Genomic DNA, 23093 nt, shown 5'->3' on the forward strand with positions numbered 1-23093 from the left:
CTCCTCCCCTGCCTGAGCTTCAGCCCTGACTAGAGTGCACTCTGGAATGACAGGCATTCCTGCTTGAAGGGAGCTGGCATGGACGCTTATTTATGAGAATCACAAGTGCCTGGGCCTGGGATACAGGAAGAACAGGAGCTGTGGTGGATTGGCTGACACCCAGGCCATTTCCTGAGTTCTGGCAGTCCCCGCTCGCAAGGCTCTGGATTTTCCCCACTCTCCAGTGTGGATTTATCTCTTTTTAAAAAGGCTAACGTACTCTCCCAGGGTAGTGGTGTGTGGTCCCCCCGACCCCCGCGCCGCCTTCAGAGAGCTACTTTGGAAAGAGTCTAAGCATGGGGCAGACACTGTTCTCGAGACCGGTAAATCAAGCTGCATTTGGTGAGTAATGGAGGGCAGGAGAAGTCTAACAATCTCTGGCTGGGGCTGAGGCAGGGGTTGCAGGTGAAGCTGTGAAGTACATAGAAATGGAATGCTAGGATTGTGTAACCTGCATAGATCGCAATTGACTTGGGAAAATGTCAGACTTTGAGACGAGTAACTAGAGGGGAATTACTTTGTCTCTCTCTCTTTGCTGTGTTTAAACTTATTTACTATGCAACACGTTGTCCTTGCTTATCACCGGTCTGGTTCTGTGCTGCATTAGTTAAGGAACTATCTCCGATCTTCCTCGCTGCTGCCTGTCAGGTGCAGGGACGCTGGTTTACAGAGCCCTGGAAAATTCCCCAGATTTGACTGCAATTAAACATTTTATACAGCCGCAGTATGGAAATGATGCAGAATGGTCAACTTGTGTATGGTGTCACTGAGCTTTTGGGGGCACCTTTAATAGTTTGAAAAATGGGCTTGGCAGTCGTCTTTCTGCTTGATTCTAGCTCTGCCATTTCTTCCCTGCTTTATACAGAGGGACGTCTGTGGTTTTGAATTCTGGGGTACTGATGCTCCGACTACAGGGAGTGGATGAGTCCTGATGTACTATGGATATCTGGCAATTAATCACAAATGCCAGCCCAGTACTTCAAATTTTGAAAGCAGAATTTGATTACTTGGCTGTAGACTAATGAATTTAGCATGGCATTGGGAGTCTGTTTTGGGTTCGATCCCTGGCTCTGGGAGAGTGCTGTGACACCCGGGACAGGTCATTGCAGCTCTCTGTGCCTTTATTTCCCTGTGTGTGAGGTAGGGTGAATGCATTTGCTGCATTTCACAAAAAGCACTTTGATACTTGGAGGTGGAAAGCACTTTACAAAAGTGTAAATTATGTATTCCCTTTGCATGAAATCAGTTTCTCAGTCTTATAACTTTGAATATTTCTGGTGCTTTGTAGGGAAATAATTAGCTTTAGGTTAAGAGAGTGATTATTTTTCTCCTTACCGAACTTGTTCAAGAGCTGCTAAAAATAAGTGGTGTTGGGGGCAGTAAAACTTCAATCTTCTCTGCTGTCAGTGGAGATTATTAGTGCCTTCCCCTTGGATTTACGAGGTGTTGGAAGGCAGATCTAGTCAGTCTTGGCTGGGCTGCCCGGGCATCAGAAACTTTTGTAGTTTTTAGTGAGAAGGAAGGGTGACACTGACCTCCCCTGCCCTCAAAATCTGTCTTCTCCTCCTGATTATCCGTCATCTATAGATTCCTCTTATTGCACAGCTTGAGTAAAGGTACCAACCCATTGAATAGATCCTGAATTTTTAAGGGACAGCTCTCGCAGGCTGTCTTCTATTAACACAGACAAGATGTTCTTTCAAGTAAAAATCCTGTTAAGATGGTATTGGACAGAAATGTACAAAAGACAGGGAAGTTAAAGGCTCACATTGTCCGTACTTTGCCCTGTTATGGTGGAAGAGGCTGGAGAAGTGTAGTTATGTGTTGTGACCGGAATCTATTGTTGCTTTTAAGGTGAAAATTGCTTTTAAGGTCTAGACATCTGAGATATATATAAAACACATACCTACTTCCCCCTTCTCCCCCTTGCTCGCTCCCCCCCCAAATTCTTATATAGTTTTAATTTAATAGGAAGGTAGAAACACCAAAGTGAGCATCAAAATGGCATCCCCATAATCAACAGATGACTACTATTTTTTTTTGAGTCGTATTTGCTAACTTTCCTGAAAGACTTAGTTTTGCTACTTTCGAAGACAGCACATCTAGGACAGAGGGAGATAGATACTACTCTGGCTTGTACATCAGTAGCTAATTTTAACAGTTAAGCCTTAACAGAACTGTTAACTGAAGTCCTAGCTGCAAAATCACTAAATGATGGCACTATGCTAGACAGGGCTCCTAGATTCCAGGGTGACTTTGCAAGACTGGCATATTTACTTGTAAACTAAGTGATCTTAGGTCTGTTCCACGCAACGAACTTTTGCTGGAATAGCTGTGCTGGTCTGGGGCGTGAAGAAGTGTAATCCTGACCCTGACTGACATCAGTGTACCAGCAAAAGCCCCTAGAGGAGATGATGTTATACCAGCAGTTTTGCCAGTATAGCTTATTTTTCTTGGAGTGGGAGGGGAATAAGCAATACCAGAGAAGCAGTTTTGCCTGTGTAAATGGCATCCACACTAGGAGTGCTTTGCCAGTGTAGTAAGCCCACTATCGCCTTCCAGGTGTATACTTGGCTTCACTCTGGAGTCACTGAGAGATGACAAATGGGGACCTGTCTTCTGCGGGGGTTTTTGGCTGTGAAAGGCTGGGATGTTTTGTGTAGGGTGGCCTGACTTTCTGGAGTGTGGATATAGGGAATGGGCTAAAATGCTATCAGAATGTATTTTTCCTTTGTCATTTCTTTTTCCTGCATAATGGAAATGTTTATATCTGGTCCCAAAGTGTGTGACATCGGACCAATCTGCTGGCAGTGCTTTATATTCAAGTGGGAGTTCATCTTTGAAGGTTATCCCATCAATCTGACTTGCTCAAGTGTGTTGGGGTGATGTTAACCTAGAGGGTGGTGTGACCCTGTCCTTGCATGATCTGAGGAAGAGGTCAAAAACTTCTCTCTCACTAACAGAAGTTGGTCCATTATTCCAGATATTACCTCCTCCACCTTGACTTTCCTTGGGGATTTCAAAGGTGCAGAAGACTTCTTGCCAGTCAAAAAGCTTCCCACTCCTGGAACAAATGTACTTAATATTCTGTCAATATGTGGGGCTGTTTAATGTTCCAGTAGAACTATGCATGTCGTTGATGTTAGCAAGGAAGTTACTGCATAAGTGCTGTAGCCAGTTTTCAAACACTTTTATTAAGATGACAAAGGCCTTAGCTTACAGCATGAATACACACGTCCCTTAAATTTAAGGCTTTTAAAAAACGTCTTTCTAGTCCCATATAAAAAAATAAGAGCATATGAGGTTAAGTGCACTGAGAGTGTTGCTGGAGCCACATCCAGGAAAATTAAGAGCAAGATACATTGGTTTCTGTAAAGAAACGTGACATGAAAAAGATCAAAATGCCAAGAAAAAAATAGGCCTCGTTTACATATAAACGTGAACCAGTTTGGGTAAAGCAGTGCACATCTTCATATAGACGCTTATTTTGATTTTTAGATTCAATAATGTTCTACTTAAGCTAAACTGAAATATATCTGGTTTAACCTGAAATAAGTATCCACACATGGGCAACACATATAGGAGGCTTGGGGAGGCTAAGACTCCCCAAAATAAAGAAGGCTGCCCATGCAGGGGGCAAATGCTGGATGCAGGCCGCCTCCCTTTGGAGGTATGCCGGCCTGCTGCCTTTGTACCCAGGGAGCAGGAGTGCTAAAGGTCCCTAGAAGTAAGTAAGTGTGTGTGTGTGTGTGTGTGTGGGTGGCACCAGCACCTAGACCTAGCCCTCCCCTCCCCTCCAAGACCCTGCCCGCAGTCCACCCCTCCCCCTGTGGTCCTGCCCTGACTCTGCAGCGAGACCCTACCCCTGCTCTGCCTCTTCCCCCCCAAGGCCCTGCCCTCTGCTCGCTCCTCTCTGCCCCTTCCCCCTGTTGCTCACCCTTAGGGCAGGAAAAAAGGTGGGAGAGCATAGCCCTCCCACTTTTAAAAGTGATGGCACCAAGGCTCCCTGGCCTCCCCTGGCAGAGGAAGAGGCAGAGCAGGGAGAGGCAGAGTGAGGGCAGGGCCTCAGTGGAAGAGCCCGAAAGGGGGCGGGATCTTGGGGTGCAGCGAGGGCATGTCCTTGGGGTGGGGCAGGGGTGGGCCAGAGCGGGAGAGGGGCCGCCATCCAGTTGCAGGTGACCCCACAATTCTAGGGAGCTTCTGGCACTCCTGGGAGTGGCCACCCCAAACAAAAACCTCATGTACCACCTACATATCCACACAGCCTTTTGCATAGGTTTAAAATGCCCCCTTAAATTGGATTTTTGCAACTCTGCGTGTAGACAAGCTCTGAGGTTCACAAGCAGAGGACTAATCTATAGAGTTATCTGGGGGAGTTCTCTAAGAGCAGAAACTCATCTGGTGATTAGTAAGTAGATTGCTTGCAGTAACTCCCGTAAATAAAAAGAAATTGAACCACTTTTATGTGAATGGTAATCCTTTAGCATGAAGTGGTACAGGCCAGCAACAAATCCATGAAAGGCTAAATGCAATGCCAACTCAAAACAAACCATCAGTGTTGCGAAATAAAATCCTGATATCCGTGTTTGGGGTTATTTCTTAACAAAAGCAAGATTCTAACACATTCCATCTACCCTGGTTGTTCTTATGACTCCCATCGCTGCTGCATCATCCACCCTGTCACTCTCAGTGTGATCATCTCGAGTGTGTGTGCTCACTAAGTTCCCGTCTAACACTAGTGTCATAAGAAAATACGGATAGCATTAACATTTCAGCAGGAGGAAAGATGGACTGGGAGAGCCTCCCTCAGTCAGGCGGTGTCGATACACCTGTCTTGTTCCTCTTTCACACACTACTCTGCAGAATGGGTGGCGGAAGGAGCATGTCCTCTGTATTTAATCTAAAACTGCGGTTCTCAAACTGGGGGTAGGGACCCCTCGGGGTCGCAAGGTAATTACATGGGAAGTCGCACGCTGTCACCCTCCACCCCAAACCCCGCTTTGCCTCCAGCATTTATAAAGGTGTTAAATATATTAAAAAGTGACTTTAATAAGGGGAGGTCGCACTCAGAGGCTTGCTATGCGAAAGGGGTCACCAGTAAAAAAGTTTGAGAACCACTGATCTAAACTATGGTAGGAGAAAACAGTATACAATCTGTTCTGCCTCGGAACGTCTATTTAAAGTTGCCATTTTTCTTCAGTGGAATCTGGAAATACCTGTAACCTCTCTCAGCTTCATCAAACTTCCTGAACATTTAATAGTCTAGTGTGACTCTTACACATCCGGGGTGAAATTCCTAGAGAAGATTTCCTTGTGTTTTTCAACCTTGTACACTGGCAATGAGCTCTAAGTTGGATGTGGGCATGGACTCCCTCTATACTGATGATCCAAGTTAAAATCATGATTTAACCTTATTTGTAGTGGACATACTGGGTTTGGGCTGTGCGGAGACTAAATTAAACTGGCTTTAAAAAAAAATCACTAAAAACTATGTCAGCTTAACATCTCTGCCTAGCTTAGAGCTCTTTTCTACCTCACCTTGGCTTGTGATTTTTGCTGTTTCTTGATCCTGTATATCAGAGGCCCTGGTGTTCTAAAAGATTATCCGGGTACCCATTGCCATTTTAAAGAGAGTCAATGAATGTCAGCTAACAAAGGATTCTGTTGTTGAGGTTTTTGCTTGAAGACTCTCCTATTCCTTTTTTTTAAGGTAGGTGCGCAGTACAATACAAAAGCGTGTTGCAATGGGCTTGACCAGATTACACCATTTGAGGGATGATGCCTATTTTTAATAAAATCCAGAGATCCTTGCTCTGTTGCGGGATTTCATCTATCAGGATATCTGACTCTCCATGGTAACTTGAGGCAAAAACGTTGCCATCTTTCCCAGAAATTCCATCACCAAGCTTCTTGGGAGTCAATGACACATCTACAGGAAATCATTAAGCCACTAGTTGACTGTGCTGGAGGCAATCAGCTTGGAGTGTGTCAGGAAATCAAGGCCTTGAAGAATATATAAGAAGCTGGCTCCCGTCAATGACATGGTTTCTGTTGGATGAAAAGTACTGTAGGCAGCTTAAGGGCATTTTCTTCTTTTTAGCACAGCTCTTCTGCGTCTAAACAAAATGCAGGAGGAGAAAACAAGGTTGAATCAATTTTAAAATGCCAAGAATAAAAGAGAACTTTAGGACTTTAGTGCAAACAAAAGTGTGATCTCTTCTGTGCATCACAAGTGCCCTCGACAAAATTGCTTTTAACTTTAGAGAATCTCATTCATGTGTCTTTACTTTTCTTTAAATGTGCTTCAGATTGGAATGTCCTAAATTCCAGCAGGAAATATTTGTGTGTTGCAGGGAGGAAGGCCCTGGGATGCTTTTGCAAGTGTAGTTTAAGTGCACCGGGAGGGGTGCGGTTGCATAAAAGGTGATGGGAGCAAAGTGTGTGTTAAACATGTTAGCAAATTGTTAGAGCTTTCGACCTTAACAGAATTCTATCAAGTGGTTAAAATATACTTTGTGCCCATCGGGCAAGACTGGCCCATGTTTTAACATGGGCATTTGGATTGCTCTTATGCTAAAACATGATCCTCCTAAGCACCTTCACAACTGTGCGTTAGACAACAGAGAATGTGGACTTGAAGGGCCAGCTGCCTGAAATGTGTGACTGAAACGGTACACTAGTTTTTTAATGGAGGTGCAGCACAAATGCTTGGGTGGGAGAATATGCTGGTTTGAAGTTGTAGTTTTCTTCAGAGTTGTGGCGTGAAAGAACAGCTTTGCTATCACAAGGCAGTTGTACCCAGATAGCGTATTAACCTGTTGTGAATCATTTGATAGAAAGTGCAGTAAACCTTTTACATTAGATCTATGCAGTTATTCTTTTTGTTAAAATTGGTTAAACGAGGTTCTTCCCAAGGGTGTGGATGAGTGTGTGTGTGTGTGTGTGTCAGAGGTTCTTATTTGAAATGGTCTTGGCTGGCTAGTGATGATACTTAGAGCCCTTCATGGATACAAAATTTGTATCCTCATCTGATCCGCGTTTTGCAAAAATGGTCCGTGGATATCCGCATCCGAGTCTCGCATCTGTCCCCATATGTATGGCTTGAGCTTGCCACACAGGTGGGTGAGAACTGTGCTCTGGGGAGAACTTTGGAGGAGCTGCTAGAAGTTGACATTCCTAATTGCCAATTCCTGTTTCCCCCAATCTCTTTTCCGAAGCACTAAATTGCAGCTCTTTAGCACAGTTTCCTAGATGTATGACTCAGATAAGGAGGGGTGTGTTCTCTTGAACTTATCATTATAAAACAGCCTACAGACCTCCTACACCTCATTAACCAGCAGAATAAGGAGAGGCCGTGAGAAAAAACATCTTGTCCAGACAACTGTGGTGGAAGACTCGGCGGGTGCCAAAATCTACTCCCCTTGTGTGCCATTTTCAGAAATTTGTTCACTGGTACCGACTGGAACTGTCCTGAAACTGAATGCTCGCATGAGTCCAGATTCTTTCCTGGGTCTTCCAGGGGATTACCCACTGATAGAACAGTCGCTGAGTAAGCAGGACTATTTGGAATACATGTCACTCTAACGCACGTCTACAGCATCTGATCCACCCTGTAATTAAGAAAGTGAATATAGCTTATAATGGCACCATAAGACTGCTGTTTTAAATGGCTGTGTGCACAGGCTCTTCCTTTCACAGTCATTAATAATTAGCACTATTGGGGAGCATGGCACTTTTCAAACCCAAGTGTAAGTGGTCATTTCCCTGTGATGCTTGTGATGATGAGTCATGTTTCAGACAAAGGAGGAAGGGAGCTGCTCTCATGACATAAATAGTCTCCTGACAGACAAGAATTCTCGGTGAGAGGTTGCTCAGTACAATGCAGTGAGCTGACACTGATGGGAGAAATAGTGTAGCGTTTGACTTAAAGTATCTGTGATAGCCAGAACTGAATGATGTGACAGAATTAAATAGTGGATAAATTCTACCTCCCTGCTTAAGCCTGTTTGGATTTGTGCTGATCTGACTTGTTTTTGGCTGCTCAGTGTCAAGTTTGGAATCCTGTTGGCATCTAGGATTTTGGTCCATCTGCTTGCTTTGCCGTGCCTTCCCTCTGATGCCCCCAGAGATGGTTGTAGAAGGAGAACAGATATGGTCCTCCTTCTAATTGGAAGTGGAGAAATTGCAGCTTTTTGAGCTGTGGTCTCAGTTCATTAATCTCTGGACCTGACAGTTAGCTTATTAAAAGAAAACTGAGCCCATTTTGCTTAGTGCAGCACTCTGAAACCTCAGGAGGCAGAAAGCGGTTGAGCTTACATTTCTTATACCGGTCCTGACTGGAGATGTATTTGAAATGAGTTTGACATGGGTCTTCTGTAATGCTGGTATTGCACCGTCAGTATAGTGATGGTCACCCACCATAGGCTCAAATGCCTTCATGCCACTTCAGTTCCAAATTCAATTCACAGTTTGTTCCTGGCAAGAATTTCTGCTTGCCCTGTGAACTTTCAAAACGCTCTGCTGGGCAAAGTGAATGCAACTCTTTAAAACTACACTCATGGCTCCAGGACTAATGCTTCGGTCTCTGACGAAACTGCCTCGAAACACCCAGGCAATCTATCTTTGGTGGTAAGTTTAAAAGTCCAGTCTGATTTTCCTGTGACTAACCCAGGTGAACATGAATTAAACTAAAATAGGTATCTTGTGTGCTTGCTTTTCATACAGGTGTGGGACTACCCTAGGCTGTTTACATACTTGCAATAATTCATCAGCTTTTTCTGTAACTGAATCAAGTTTTGAACTTGCGTACCTTTCTGAAATGTCTCCTAGCTGTGGCTATGGCCTCAGCTCTTCACTGAGGCCGAGTGAATCAAACTTTTCTAACTGAGCAGGTAGATTATTACTGCATCGAAGGTGGACTCCAGTGAGTCAGGAGGAAGAAATCTTTGTAGAGCCGGAAGAAACATGCCTTATAGGTAAAATCAAATTGACCCATGTTTGGGCCCAGGATGTCAGGTTCTAAAATACGTTCCAACTAGTCCAGGCAATAAAATGTTGGAAAACGCCTTTATATTGATTTTTTCCCCCTTTTCTATCGCTGCTACCACAGACCTTCATGAAATTGACTCCTATGCAAAACTCCTCCTGTTCTATCATTTCACATCAGATTATTTTTGTCAGTTTGCTTTCTGAACATTTATCCCACTATTAGCAGTCATTAAAGAGCATCCTGTCTTTACACAGAGTCCTGCCAATCCCTGTAGGACTCACTGGAAACTCTTCCTGTTCCCCCTGCGTTATTAAAACACCTTCTGTTGTTCCCTTCTCCCATTGGGGAGGCCTGGTTTTGCATCCTGTCACTTCTTCACCCAAGAAGTGGCCACCAGGGGTCCATCAGTGCTGTTCTTTATGAGCAATATTGCATCACGTAGTAACTTTGCCTGTAGCTGCCTGGGGAGCAAAAGATTCGGACTGTTGCTTCTGCATACCTAATCTTTTTCTCTGAGTGTGTCTACACTGCAGGTGGATGTGTGGAGCGGGCAGTGATTTGCAGTCCATGCACACTTACTGGTGCTAGCTTTAATCTAGTTAGCTCACTAAAAACAGCAGTGGGCATGCGGTGCCACAGGTTACGTAGGAAAGTATGTACCCAGGGGGTCACGTAAGCTTATGCAGTTCTTGCTGCCATGTCATCGCAGCTATTTTTAGCGAGCTAGCTAGATTAAAGCTAGGACAGGTCTGTGTACATGAACTGTAAATCACACTGCAGTGCAGACATACCTGCTGAACAATGTCATGGCGTGAAGATCCAAGTGTCTGTCAATGAAACCCTAGTGAAATACAACACACAGGCCATTCCTATTTTCTTCTCTCTTTCTCTGCAGATTTGATCTCCCACATATTGTTAAAACAGGTCAAGTTCTGACATCTGGTACTACGTCTTCTGGCCGGTGTTACATAAATGTTATGATTAAGTGTATGATACTCTATTGGGGGTGTGCTGGACTTAGAAGTTGGCTCTTTCTAAAACTTTCTAGCCCTTGGTGATGGGATTCTTGGTTTGAGCATCCCGTATGTGAATAGCAGATGAGTGAGTTGTCATCGCGGGTCAGCGGTGCGGCCTTTTCTGGAGACTTGTCACGTAGCATAGTTTGAGACTGTATAGCTCAAGGACTTCATGTGTCCAAAAAGTTTGCATGAAACTCCCCAAAGTGTTTTTATTTACAATTGCTCAGAAAATAAAGCCCACAAGCGTGATGTATAGCTTGATGCATACACAATAGAGTCCCCAGTGTATTAGGGTATGCGGTTCATTCTAGTATTTCAAAAAGCCTTAGGCCTGGTCTACACTAGTAAATTAGGTTTGTATAACTACATTGCACAGGGGTGAAAACTCCACGCCACTGAGTGGTGTAGTTAAACCAATCTAAGTCCCCATGGAGACAGCGCCATGTTGACAGAAGAATTCGTCCCTTGACCGAACTTGGTAGGTGGATTGTGTAGACTGATGGGAGAACCCCTCCTGTCAGCATAGGTGGGTCTGTGCTATAGTGTTTTAAGTGTATACAAGCCCTTAGTAAAGCTCTCTATTCCCAATACTGGGTACCATCCTGGTGTCCTGTAGAGCGATTTGGGTGCTCACAAGTCACTTATAGCTAGAGACCAGGGATTCTCAGCCTCTATATTATGCCCATGAAGTGGGTCACTAGCAATCTTCAGTACGAAGCAAAGCTGTTATTTCCTCCTTCCTCTAGTAAGTTCCAGCAAAATTGCAAACTCCAGGCAAGCAAGAAAGGTGACTGGCCTATCTTGATGTTTTGTGTTCCAATCACTCTTCACAACTTGCCTCATAAGGAGGCTTTTTTGATACAGAACTATGTTCCATAAGTACATCCTCTCCTGCTGCGTTCTTCTGGGAATTCTAGTACACTAGGTGGAGTGCAAGGTTGCATTGTTTTGCTTTCCTGAGTTTTTATTACTCTTGGCCCGGTAGCTTGTTATGGGGGCGGGGAGTGGAAATCAGACTGGCTTAGTTCTATTGTATACAGCCGTTGAGATGGGCTGATAACTTCAGTAGGTTCTGTCTAAATACAATCATGGAAGTCCGCCATGCTGTAGTACAGAAGGTATTTTATTCATGTAACTACTTTGTGTCCGGAGCATTTGCTTCCAGCTGAGACCCAGAGACTGCAATAAAGCTTCTTGTTTGTGCTCCTAGGGCTAAATAATAGCACTGTACAAATATTAACTAAGTCACAGTTACACTTGAGGGATTTTTAACACATCGCAGTATGTCTTTAGTCTGTTAGCACTGAAAACTTTACTTGATTGCTTCCCTACTCCTGTTCAGTATTGACTGGTTATGTGAAGGCATGGAGTCTTGCCATCTCCTCTGCATGAATTTGTATCACTCACTGCTTATCACTTTCCCGATATCCACAGGAGGGTTGGCAGGGACTGGCTGGGCGGGAAAGGAGGGAGCTCACATTTCGACTTCACTGGAATAAACCTGTGACTTTGCTTTTTCTTTCTGTGTAGCTGAGGAAGTGGATCATCCACCATCTGACATGGGGATGGGGGCTGACGTTCTGGAATCTGGAGATACCACACCCCCCACCAAGAGGAAAAGCAAGTTCTCGGGCTTTGGCAAGATTTTCAAACCTTGGAAGTGGAGGAAAAAGAAAAGCAGTGACAAATTCAAGGAAACATCAGAAGGTAAAGCATCAGGCTTGGTGCTGGTCTTGAAGTTTGGTTTAAACACTTTTCCCCACTGGAGAAGTGTATGCCAAGTTGTTTCATCCTTTGCAATTAGCCATCAGAGCAGTAGCAGCTGTGGGTGAGCTGCAGAGGCTGGCTGAAGCCTTGTGTCCCAGTGCTGGCATGTTTGGGATCAAAGTTTAATTCTTTGCTAGTGATGGCAACAACAAATTCACTGATAAGACGCCTCAGCCACTGGCTCCTTAAAACTGCAGCTTAAACATCTTTTAACTGTAGAAAACAATATTCTGAAGAGTTTTAAAGATGCAAGATTCCTTAGTTGACAGGAACGTCTCCAACAAGGCTTAGGTTGGAGGAATGACTGTTCACTGCTCTAGCACTATATTCTGGTGTGTGAATACAGGCCCCAGACAGGTTATTTTTAACCCCCTCCCTCTTCTTCCTCCATGCAAAATGCAGCAACTTAAGCCACTTTTATTTCATCCACAGAGCCAGTACGTTTAAACCCCATTCTTTTGAAACCCTCCCCTTGCCCTGTTTTCTGAGTGCTTTTTTTCAATTTAATATCAGTTTTAGAACGAAAGATTTCTATGCGAAAGCCAAGAGAGGAGCTGGTTAAAAGAGGGGTTCTGTTGGAAGACCCTGAGCAGGGTGAGTTTGCAAATGAACCTGTCATCCACCTATCTGTGTTCTGTGTAGCTGGTCTGCTGCTGACATAATCCCATCCTTGTTATTGCACCTTTAAAAAATAAAAATACAATAAGTTAAAGGCTGTTTGCTAAACGTGACACCCCGCCTCCCCCCGGTCCCTTGTCTGTCCTTTGCACACGCTCACTGTCTGACTCCTGCACCTAGCTAGGAAAGCAGTGTGACGAGGAAGCAATTCCTAAGATAAGCGTTCCGTGTTCTTATGCATCTTCCTGTCTGCTGCCGGCAGGGGAATTCTGTATCACTCCCTGTCGTGTCTCTGTCATATTTGTATCTCTGCCCAGCCTTTGGTACCATCCCTCCATGCTCCTGTCCTTCACATTCATGCTCACTATAAGCTCCAGGTTGTTCTGATCTTGTTTCAGTTTGTATCCTAGCCCCATTGAGAAATAGGATATCTATAATGTTGAATTTGATTTGTTTCTAGGACTGCAAGGCCAAATGAAAGGAAACAAAAATTCAGTACAGCTCTTAAGCTGCTTATGTAGAGGCATTCCATCAAGGAGGTGATAGGTGTCTTTCACATGCCTCTGAGACAGGCCTGTAATGGTGCATTCATTTCTGGGCTCCTCCTTGTCAGAAGATTGTAGCCAAACTGTAGGAAAAGCAGCAAGAAATGATTAAAACAATCCATGAGGAAAGATTCTAGCGAAATAGGATGAAATATGACTGAAGTCGTCCACAAGTATTTGAACCTTGTGAACACCAAGTTAAGGGAGGAATTTTATGTGTTCAAAGGTGTGTAATGAGAGGTCATGGATGAAACTGAGGAAGCGAAAACATAGGCTGGATATAAATTTCCCGAGAGAGAGAGATGGCAGAGGGGGAGAGTGTAACAAGGGGGTGACATGCAGGAGTGTTGCTAAGAGATGGAATTTTGTGTTTTGGCTGCAGTCACATGACCTGCGTTAGGAAGCGGCGAAGACAATTACAATAAGATTAAACAAAGTGCTAGAAATAAATGAGGGGCTAGGCAAGCTGGCGGACAGATTTTAAATCACAGAAATTAGAAACTGACTCGCTGATATTTTTGTTGCAAGTCAGTGGGAGGTTTCTACAATTGGTCGCAGTTTTAAATCCTGCACTCAGAAGATCAGTGTATTATCCGAAAGATAAGTGGTCTGGAGAGAGCAGAAAAAGTTTCTATCCATTTGTATATGCTCTGCTGGCTTGTGGGTTCTGACATTCAGGTCTCAGTGGCTCATTTTTATAAACTTCTTTGCTGTCCTTAATTCAGTTCTACACAGCTGCATTGTGTCTGGTATTCACCTTACAAATTGCAAACAGTGCAGGCGAAACTCTAAATTGTAACACAAATAAAGGAGAGCAGCTGGCCGGGGTAGCGAGGACGTGTTCAGATGGGATGTGAAAATAGCTGGAGTTGTGGCAGATGCAGGAGGGCTGTGTGGGGAAGAGGTGTAGAGAGAGGTGGTTATCCACAGTGGGGCAGCAGACAAAGTCCTTGAGGCAGGGCTTTAAAAGCAAAGACGACCATTTTGAACTAGATTATGGAAATCCACTGGAATTGAAATGGCTGGGGATAAGAATGAGAGAGCCAGCAGCAGCATCCTGTACATGCCAGAACCTGGAGAATATGGGAAGGCATAAGGAGAGAGTTTGAATAGCTGAGGCGGGGCCGGGGGGTGTAATATCTAGGGAATTGTCCAAGGAAGATGACAGGCAGATTTTACGGCAGCGTTTCCCTGTGTGAGGGAACTCGTACGAAGGGCACGAAGGACTAGTCAGATGGCCATCTGGATTGTCCTCCAGAATCCTGGCTTCAGTTTTAAAATTAAAGTCTCATGTTTGCAAAGAAAACCATAAAAACACTAAGGCCATGTCTGCACTACTGGCACAACAGTGGCACAGTTATGCTGCTGGAGTGCCATACTGCAGACCCTTCCTACGACGATGGAAGAGCTTTTTCCATCAGCGTAGGTCATCCACCTCTGAGCAGTGGTGGCTAGGCTGATGGGAAGAATTCTTCCACTGGTTTAGCCATGCTCAGTGAAGAACCATAGCTATGTCACCCTAACTTTTCAGTGTAGACCAAGCTTAAGCAAATTTAACCAACACAGCAACATCTGCCTGAGCTCTCAGAGAGCTTGAAACAATAGCTGAGAGTGAAAAAAAATGTGTCCCATCAATCAAATGGGTGACAACTAAGGTTATGTCTACACTGCAGCTTATGTCAGCAAAATTTATGTCATTCGAGTGTGAATAAATCACCCCCTGGAGTGACATAAATTACACCAACATAAGCACTTGTGTGCACAGCATTATGTCGGGGAGAGTGTCTGTAATACTATATGGCAGGGCTGAAGCGGTGTGTGGCTGGCTTTGTTTTCCTGAAGAAATGCTCAATTTTCAGAGTTTAGGGAACACTGCTCTAGAAGACATGGTAAGAAGTAGTGAGGATTAAGGTTGACGAAGGGTATGAAAACACGTTCTAGACCTAAATCAAAAAGGAAGGTAGGAGAGGTGGGACTTCATTTAAGGAAACTCCTCTTCTCCATTGTTCAAAGGTTTGGGGCTGCTCATCATTCTCCAGGGCAAATGCTGCAGGAATGCCATGTACAAACCAGTACGGAAGGTATCCGTGCCCTGGGAACACTGAATGACTCTTGTCTTCAGAACAAATCTATTGTACATACAGTGGAAACCAGGCCAGCATTATGAGTTCTGAAATGTAGCAGAGTACAGGGGTTCATTAGAAAGCCCTTTAAGTAAGCTGATGCAGAAGGCTACAAGACCTTGATTGCAACAGCTGCTGGACTGCTGATCATGGGATAGTGCTGGCCTTGAAGGCATCTTAACTTTGAACCTTGTAAATATGTTCCTTTGTAAATGAGCCCATTGTATGGGAGATTGATGGAGGAATAAACAGATTGTTGGAATAAACCAGAGTTACAGGAGATCAAGCCCTATACTGTCTTTTAGCATATTGTTGTTGAAATCAAGAGCTCTAAACTAACTTGGTGCTGATGTTACCATGTGCTATTTTATGTAGAAAGTAATTCTAGGACCAGATATTCCAGAAGTAAAAGGAGTGTTGTGGATACTTGCAGATTTTTAAATAGACAATCATTGGCAATCTATTACCAGTTCACTGCCTACCGATAGCTGTGTATCTTCTCAGGCTTCACATCATAGAATCATAGAAGTGGAAGGGACCTTAAGATGTTATCTAGTCCAGCCCCCTGCTCTCATGGCAGGACTAAGTATTCAGTATCTTTTGCCTTTTCTGATGGTTTTCTGTTCATTCCTCATCCCCATCCCCTCACAGATGGAGAGGAACCAGACAAACTCAGCCATGCTGCGTTGAAGAACGGGCATACAGTCCCCATTGGTGGTTCTGGGATGTCAAACCTGGCCCACCTGGAGGAAGAGGTTGGGAAGAAATCAAGTCTTAGAAAGTCTGTTCCAGTTGAGGAACCAAAGAAAAGACCAGGTAGGAAATCAGTCTTGCTTCAGCTTCTCACAAAGAAATATCTGTTTTGAATTCTCTTCTCTTGAGTCCCCTCATTCACCAATCTCTATAAGCACTTGTTTTGTGTTTCACTTTGCAGGCTCATCCAGTAGCAATCCTAGTTCAGAAATGGAGCCACCTCCTGAGCCGCATGCACCCAAACAGCCTTTGCTTCCTCCGAAAAGACCCTCGTCCTCTTCTCAGGAGGCAAGTGATGTGCAGGCGAGAGATCCTGTCCCTGCCAGCCGCACTACAAGGACTGCATCCTCCTCTACTGTTACTGCCGCCACCAGCATAGCAAAGACGGTCAATTCCACAGTCGCCCCTTGCCCAGCCCCCAGGACTGTGCCCCCTGCTTTTGCCAGCACTAACACTACTGCTACCACAAGTACAACCAGCGTGGTGCCTGCCAAACAGCCCCCCATCCCGCCCCCGAAGCCGGTGAACAGAAATAGCAACCCTTTAATAGGTAAGTGTCTGCCTCTTTGCAAGTGGCTGTCAGTCAAACCTAGGATGCTCTTTCGTTCGTTCTTTGAGATTGCAAACTCTGTTTGGAAGGGAACATTTGTGGTGCTGTGTTCAGACATAACATGTCTCAAATGCCTGTGAGCAATCAAGGACCTTCAGTGCTTGACCACTGGACAGGCATGGAAACTGGGTCAGCTCTGTTGGTGCTGGTCCCATCAGCACAGGGCAAATGTTAATTACTTTCAAGTGGCGCTACGGACCGAACAATCTGCCTAGCACCGATGTATCCCGCGGCTGATCGAGTGATGCAATATCTAGTTTTTCTGTGAAGGGTAGTGATTGAGATTAAAAATCACTGTTGTAATAAAGTGTCTTTAACCTTCAACCAATGTGGGAACTTATCAGCTGTGCTGGACTGGAAGGCTTGGGATTGTTAGTGGGTCTTAGAAGACTTGCACCTGTAAATCACCAGTTTGTATGATCAGTGGAAGTTTATGGTTACAGCCGTTTGGTGTCCTAATGAACTGGTAAGTCCCAGTGGGAAATATCCGCATGACAAATTATTGTGGTGTTTGGCACAGATCGGTGCCATTGCTGCCAGTTGCAGCAGCGAGGCAAAGGACTCGGAGTGGACTGTGGAGTCTGAACTGCCCCCTTGCTTCTTGAGGTGCTTCTTCAAAGTGCATTGGCAAGGCAGGGATGTTGGGCATGCCCTCCTTGCTGCTGTGGATAAAAGGAGAAATTCAGGCTGCAGGGCTGCTCATCTGGCAAACTCCAGAGCACTGAAATGTAAATTAAGAGCAGATTCTTCCCAGTGCTGGTTAAATAAAGAATTAAATGCATCTATTTCCAAACCTGTTTTAACAGAATATGTTGGGGGGAGTTTCTTGCCATGCAGTTAGCCCAGTATTCAATATTGGTCTCTTAGGCCATGTCTACATCTAAAATTTTGCAGCGCTGGTTGTTACAGCTGTATTAGTACAGCTGTATAGGGCCAGCGCTGCAGAGTGGCCACACTTACAGCAACCAGCGCTGCAAGTGGTGTTAGATGTGGCCACACTGCAGCGCTGTTGGGCGGCTTCAAGGGGTTTCGGGGAACGCGAGAGCAAACCGGGGAAGGAGACCAGCTTCGCCGCGGTTTGCTCTCGCGTTCCGCGAACCACCCTGCAAACCGCAGGGAAGGAGACCTGCTTGCTCGGGTTCGGGGAACGCGAGAGCAAACCGGGGAAGGAGACCAGCTTCGCCGCGGTTTGCTCTCGCGTTCCGCGAACCACCCTGCAAACCGCAGGGAAGGAGACCTGCTTGCTCGGGTTCGGGGAACGCGAGAGCAAACCGGGAAAGGAGACCAGCTTCGCCGCGGTTTGCTCTCGCGTTCCGCGAACCACCCTGCAAACCGCAGGGAAGGAGACCTGCTTGTTCGGGGAACGCGAGAGCAAACCGCGGCGAAGCTGGTCTCCTTCCCCGGTTTGCTCTCGCGTTCCCCGAACCGCCGAGCAAGCAGGTCTCCTTCCCTGCGGTTTGCAGGGTGGTTCGCGGAACGCGAGAGCAAACCGCGGCGAAGCTGGTCTCCTTCCCCGGTTTGCTCTCGCGTTCCCGGAACCACCCTGCAAACCACAGGGACGGAGACCTGCTTGCTCGGGGTTCGGGGAACGCGAGAGCAAGCCGAGGAAGGAGACCAGCTTGATTACCAGAGGCTTCCTCAGGTATGCTGGGATACCTGCTTATTCCACGGAGGTCAAGAAAAGCGCTGGTAAGTGTCTATACTTGATTACCAGCGCTGGATCACCAGCGCTGGATCCTCTACACCCGAGACAAAACGGGAGTACGGCCAGCGCTGCAAACAGGGAGTTGCAGCGCTGGTGGTGCCCTGCAGATGTGTACACCTCCTAAGTTGCAGCGCTGTAACTCCCTCACCAGCGCTGCAACTTTCTGATGTAGACAAGCCCTGAGATGCCTTGGTTCAATCTTGAATAAGTCACAAGTGAAATGTGTTAAGTGAACTGAATGAAGCTGTTAAAGGCCAATCCCCATCTCACAACCAGTGCACAGCTCTGTCGCTAGGCTTTGGACAGAAGTAGCAGGGAGTGCCACAGATCAGGACTGAGATGTATGGGCAGAATAGGATAACCAGATGTCCTGATTTTATAGGGACAGTCCCGATTTTTGGGTCTTTTTCTTATGTAGGCTCCTATTACCCCCACCCCCGTCCCGATTTTTCACATTTGCTGTCTGGTCACCCTAGGGTGGAGCTGTGGAATGAATCCATCTCAAGAATGGTGGCTGGGCTTATGCAGGTCTTGTTTGGGAGGCATTAGCAGAGCTGTGTAGAGAAAGCCAGCGCAGGACTATCTGGAGTAGGCTTAGGCCAGTGCTTTCATTTCCACAAGCAAATAACACTACTTCTCCAGCCTAAAAAATAAACAGGAACCAAATAATTCCGTTTTTCTGCTCTGGGATGCTCTCTGCTCTAGCAGGTTTTACAATTGAACTTTGCATGGTATTAAACTGCTGTTTGCTGGATGACAAAACTAGTCTGACCGTTCCTGTTGTGCATGCAAGGAAATACCTTCTTTGCTTACTTAAGCTGCTTGCACACAACATGGGCGGTGTTTGAAATGCCCCAGCACTAATTGCAGATAGCGCTGAGAAAAAAATGGTAATGAAAGACAGCAAAGTGTCATTCTGTTGCTATCCCCAGGGTAGGGCCTCAGACACCTATGGCAGAGGGTGTGGCGGGAGTGAGAGGAGTTAAATGTAAGTAGAGCTGAAGAGCTCTGCACCTGTTTTGCTTGCTTTGCCTGTTGAGAATCCACATCCAAACAGTGACCGATTTCACAACTGTACTCTGTACAGACCTACATTGAAATACTCCCCACGATGCTGTTGTTCCTGATACAAAGGTATTGAAAGCAGGATTGGAGTTAGCCATTCTGGAGTATCCAGCCAGCATAGTTTCACTAAAGGATGAAACTGAAGGGACGTGTGTTTGGATGGTGTAAACGCCAAGGAGAGGAAGAAAATATTTAACACATAGTAAAGGTTAACTAGGAACAATGGATTTGAATTAGGCGAAGGAATATACAGCCTGAATGTCAGGAAGTGTTACCCAATGGTGAGATTGGGGAATAGGCTCCCAAAGGAACTGGTGGAGGCCCCACTGATTGACAGAATAAAGACTAGGTGACAGAGCACAGAGTGGAAGGGAACAGCCCCGCACTGGAAAGAGGTGAATGTGGCTGACGTAACCCATCTCTTCCATCTCTGCTTTCTCATCCTATGCCGCTGGCCTCTTAAATGACACTTTGCGGCAGGATAGGCTCAGGAAATGCATAACGAACTTTTACCCACCAGCAGTTCACAGGGTATGCATGGATTCTAGCAAGGCCACGCCAGGTACAGGGGCAGCTGTGTCGTTCACAGCAAAGTGGCAAATTTAGCCTTTACTAGAGTAATATGTTGGCTTCTGTGTTGGGTCAGAGGAGTGTGTACTGTCCTGGGTGCAGTGAAACTAATTTTTAGCCCAGTGAGAGTGACCCCTTTGCCTTACTCATGAAGGGAGACACATTGGATTCACAGGACACTTGCAGCAGGGCCTGGGCCTGTGGGTGCTCTGCTTTTCTAACTCCCATTTATGGGAGGTGCTGACTACTTGGCCCCTCAGAATCAGGCTCTTAGTACCCAAACCTGATCTCTTGGGGCTGATCTTGGGTGGCTTTGAGCAGCACTGAAAGCAGAAGTCAGTGGGAGCTGATAACATTGAGCACTAGACAGGATCCTGGCCTCAATCTGTAAGAGAGAAGTCTGTAAATTTGAAACAGCTGAAAAATGTGTCCACTTCTGTATTACTGCAGTCTTCCCAGAAAGCACAATCTCCTCATCCCCTGCTGCCTTTTGTGGTTCTGCAGCACCACTGGACTAGTATCTCTTGCCCCAGATCTGGGGAATATGTCGATACAGATGTGATTGTGGCGGTGAAAACAAGCAGACACAAAAGAAAACTGACGTTTTCCAAGCAGTTTGGTAGGAGGGAAATTGACTTTTCAACCCTAAGAAGCTGTTACTGCATAAATATTAAAGGCCAAAAAACCACTGCCTAGGAGCCTTTATTATCCCACTCCCACCTGCTCCCGCTATTATGGCAGTGGGTCCTGTGGGGCCCACGGGATCCCAGTCCCACTGCATGGCTCTGCACTAGTCCCATGCAGGGCTCTGCACTGCAGCAAGAATCCAATGTCCTTTTTAAACACTGAGTGTTCTCCTGTAGGACGGAAGTGACGTACCACGTGTGAGGTCTCCAATTTTGGGAGCCACTACTGAAGACTATATTTTCTGGATGGGGGACATTACATTTGGGCCCCAGCCCTCTTCCCCTAGTCACATTGTTCTTGTCATTCTCTCCTTGATCAGCATCAAACAGCACAGATCCCTGCATTAAATTCAGGCCTGCCCCACAACTTGGGACGGGACTTCCCCAGCTGTAGATTTTATGGGTCCTATAAACCCCTCTGGACACATGACGTCAGCTCTGCCTTAGATACTAGTGACCACAGTAGAACCATAGATGAGGGGGTAAGCTGGTAACAGGATTTATGGTGACCCAGTGTTGAGTCCACATGGCGTAGGGAAAGCACTTTCATGCTGGAGAGGAGTGGCTAGCAGTAATGTTCTCTGTGGCTAGCTCTGACAGCTAAACTGAGTGTGAGCATGTTAATATTTCAGTCCCACTGACTTTTGTCTTCAAAAGCAATACCCTAAAAGGGTTATGTGAAGAGAAAAGCTTAAAGTCCAGGGTTTTGTTGGGGATGTTGTATCAGATTCCATTGTTGGGTGATGACTGCAAATGCAGACACAAGGCGCCCTGGTTGCATTCATTCCTGTGCTAAGTGAGGAGCATACTGATCTGCATGTCCTGCACCTGCCCAAGGAATGCTGCCTTTCCTGGAGCTGGCCCTGCTGCTGCACTCTCGCCAAGCCAACGAGACGAGCAGGAGCTCTTCCAGCCTGCTCACTCTTGGCTGCTGTCCTGACTTCTTACCTTAGTAGCTAGAAGAGCAAGTGCGAAGCTTTGCCACCCAGTTACCTCTGGCATCCGGCTTTAGGGTGCGAGTAGCTGAGACTGCAGGAGGTCATGCAGTCTGATCATGGTCTCAGTGGGTCAGAATCTGCCTGCTACTAACCACTGGACCCCATAGCCTTCTGAGTGCTTTCTGGGCTCAGCCAGTGGATGAGTGAGAGGTCCGGGGCTATGGCGAAGCCCTAATAAAATGTGGGATCTCTCTTCTCTTCCAGCTGAACTCTCTCAAGCAGTGAACAGTGGTATGGCCTCATCAAAGCCTTCCCCGCCCTTACCACCCAAGAGAGGCATTCCATCTAACGTGGCACCTTCACTGGAGTCAACTGCTGCCTCGAAACCACCAAGCGATAGGGTAGCATCAGCTACTCGTCCCGCATCGATACCAGTGCATATCACCGTGTCTCACCCGCCACCGTCGCCTTCTCCACCATTGCCCAGCCACGTACCTCCTGAGCCCCCGCGCACGCCCCTGCCTGCCTCCAGCCCTGCGATGGAACCCCAGATCTCCCTGGAACTGCCCAAGGAGACCCCTCCACAGGAAGATCTCAGGTCACTGGAAGTGCCCAAGCGGGCGGCAGAGCAGGGGTTCGGAGAACCTCACGTGCCAACACGGCTGCCCCAGATCCCACTGCACATCCGGATCCAGCAGGCGCTGACAAGTCCCCTGCCAGTTACCCCACCTGCAGAGGGGTCGCACAGGGCTCACTCGCTGCTCTTCGAAAACGACAGCCTTTACGAGGACAACGGCACCCTGGGCCGGGCCAGGTCGCTGCCAGTCACCATCGAGATGCTGAAAGTGTGAGTGCAGACTCTGTGCGTGCGAGAGCACTGATGGGTAGGGGGGCAGCCAGGCACACAGCAGCCTGCACTCTGGTGTGGGAACGCTGTGCTCCACAGCCTAGGGCAAGACCCGTGATTGTGGAAAGTGCCCTGGGAATTGAGTGTTTGGAGAAGTGGTGATTACCTTGGTACCCTAGGCAGGAAAAGCAAAAAAAGTTCAGAGGAATCTAGGTATTTAATTGCACTTCATTCATCCATGACCTGCTTCTGATGACCTAGAGAGACTGCTTGGGATTTGATATGGTAGTCGTCCCCCCCCCCTCCCCTCCCCCTCGCCCCACACACTCTGCTTAGGTTCGGCAGCAGGTTTGAACCCTGAAACCCCAAATGGGGTTGGCCGGGGATGCGGGGGGGGGGGGGCGTTAGCCCCAGGTGCCTCAGACAGTGCATCTCCTTGAATTGATGCTTGCGGGCGTCCTTCAGACTCTTCTGGAAGGAGGGATGAGGCAGGGATTATGGCACGGGCGTGTGAGCAGAGCTCCTTCAACCTGCCACTGTTTTGGACTAGCCGCAAAGCACCCAAGGAAGCGTCTTGACTTGGGCTCCTTAACCCCCTAACTCCCTTAAGTGCATTTGGAAATCCCACCCATAATCCCTGTCTCAGTTGCTGCAATTTGTGAAAGTTTAAAGCACGTTGACATCCCTGGAGGGAAGGTGCTACTGGAGGGCAAGGAGGTCTGAATACTCTTGCTCGTAGCTCAGCAGGGCTTCCACAAAAGAGTGTGGGGTAAAAGGGTGGGCAGCAGCCCCAGCAAACAGCCATTGGCTACGAAAAGC

General features: G+C 46.6%; 1 protein-coding gene across 5 annotated transcripts in view; it reads left to right on the forward strand.

Moving 5' to 3' along the window:
- The window catches only part of PHACTR4 (phosphatase and actin regulator 4), a 96657-nt gene that overhangs the window by 64335 nt on the left and 9229 nt on the right, over positions 1-23093 (forward strand). For 3 of the 5 annotated variants that reach the window (XM_050932016.1, XM_050932015.1, XM_050932017.1), the window contains 5 exons: positions 11578-11754; positions 12328-12408; positions 15752-15916; positions 16035-16403; positions 21692-22274. In XM_050932016.1, the coding sequence (XP_050787973.1) occupies positions 11578-11754; positions 12328-12408; positions 15752-15916; positions 16035-16403; positions 21692-22274 (1375 nt within the window). Of the gene's footprint in view, positions 1-38; positions 382-11577; positions 11755-12327; positions 12409-15751; positions 15917-16034; positions 16404-21691; positions 22275-23093 lie in introns of those variants that run through there. The other 2 variants (XM_050932014.1, XM_050932013.1) reach the window with 2 other exon arrangements.

Source organism: Gopherus flavomarginatus, chromosome 22, assembly GCF_025201925.1.
Source record: "Gopherus flavomarginatus isolate rGopFla2 chromosome 22, rGopFla2.mat.asm, whole genome shotgun sequence".
Classification (NCBI taxonomy): domain Eukaryota; kingdom Metazoa; phylum Chordata; order Testudines; family Testudinidae; genus Gopherus; species Gopherus flavomarginatus.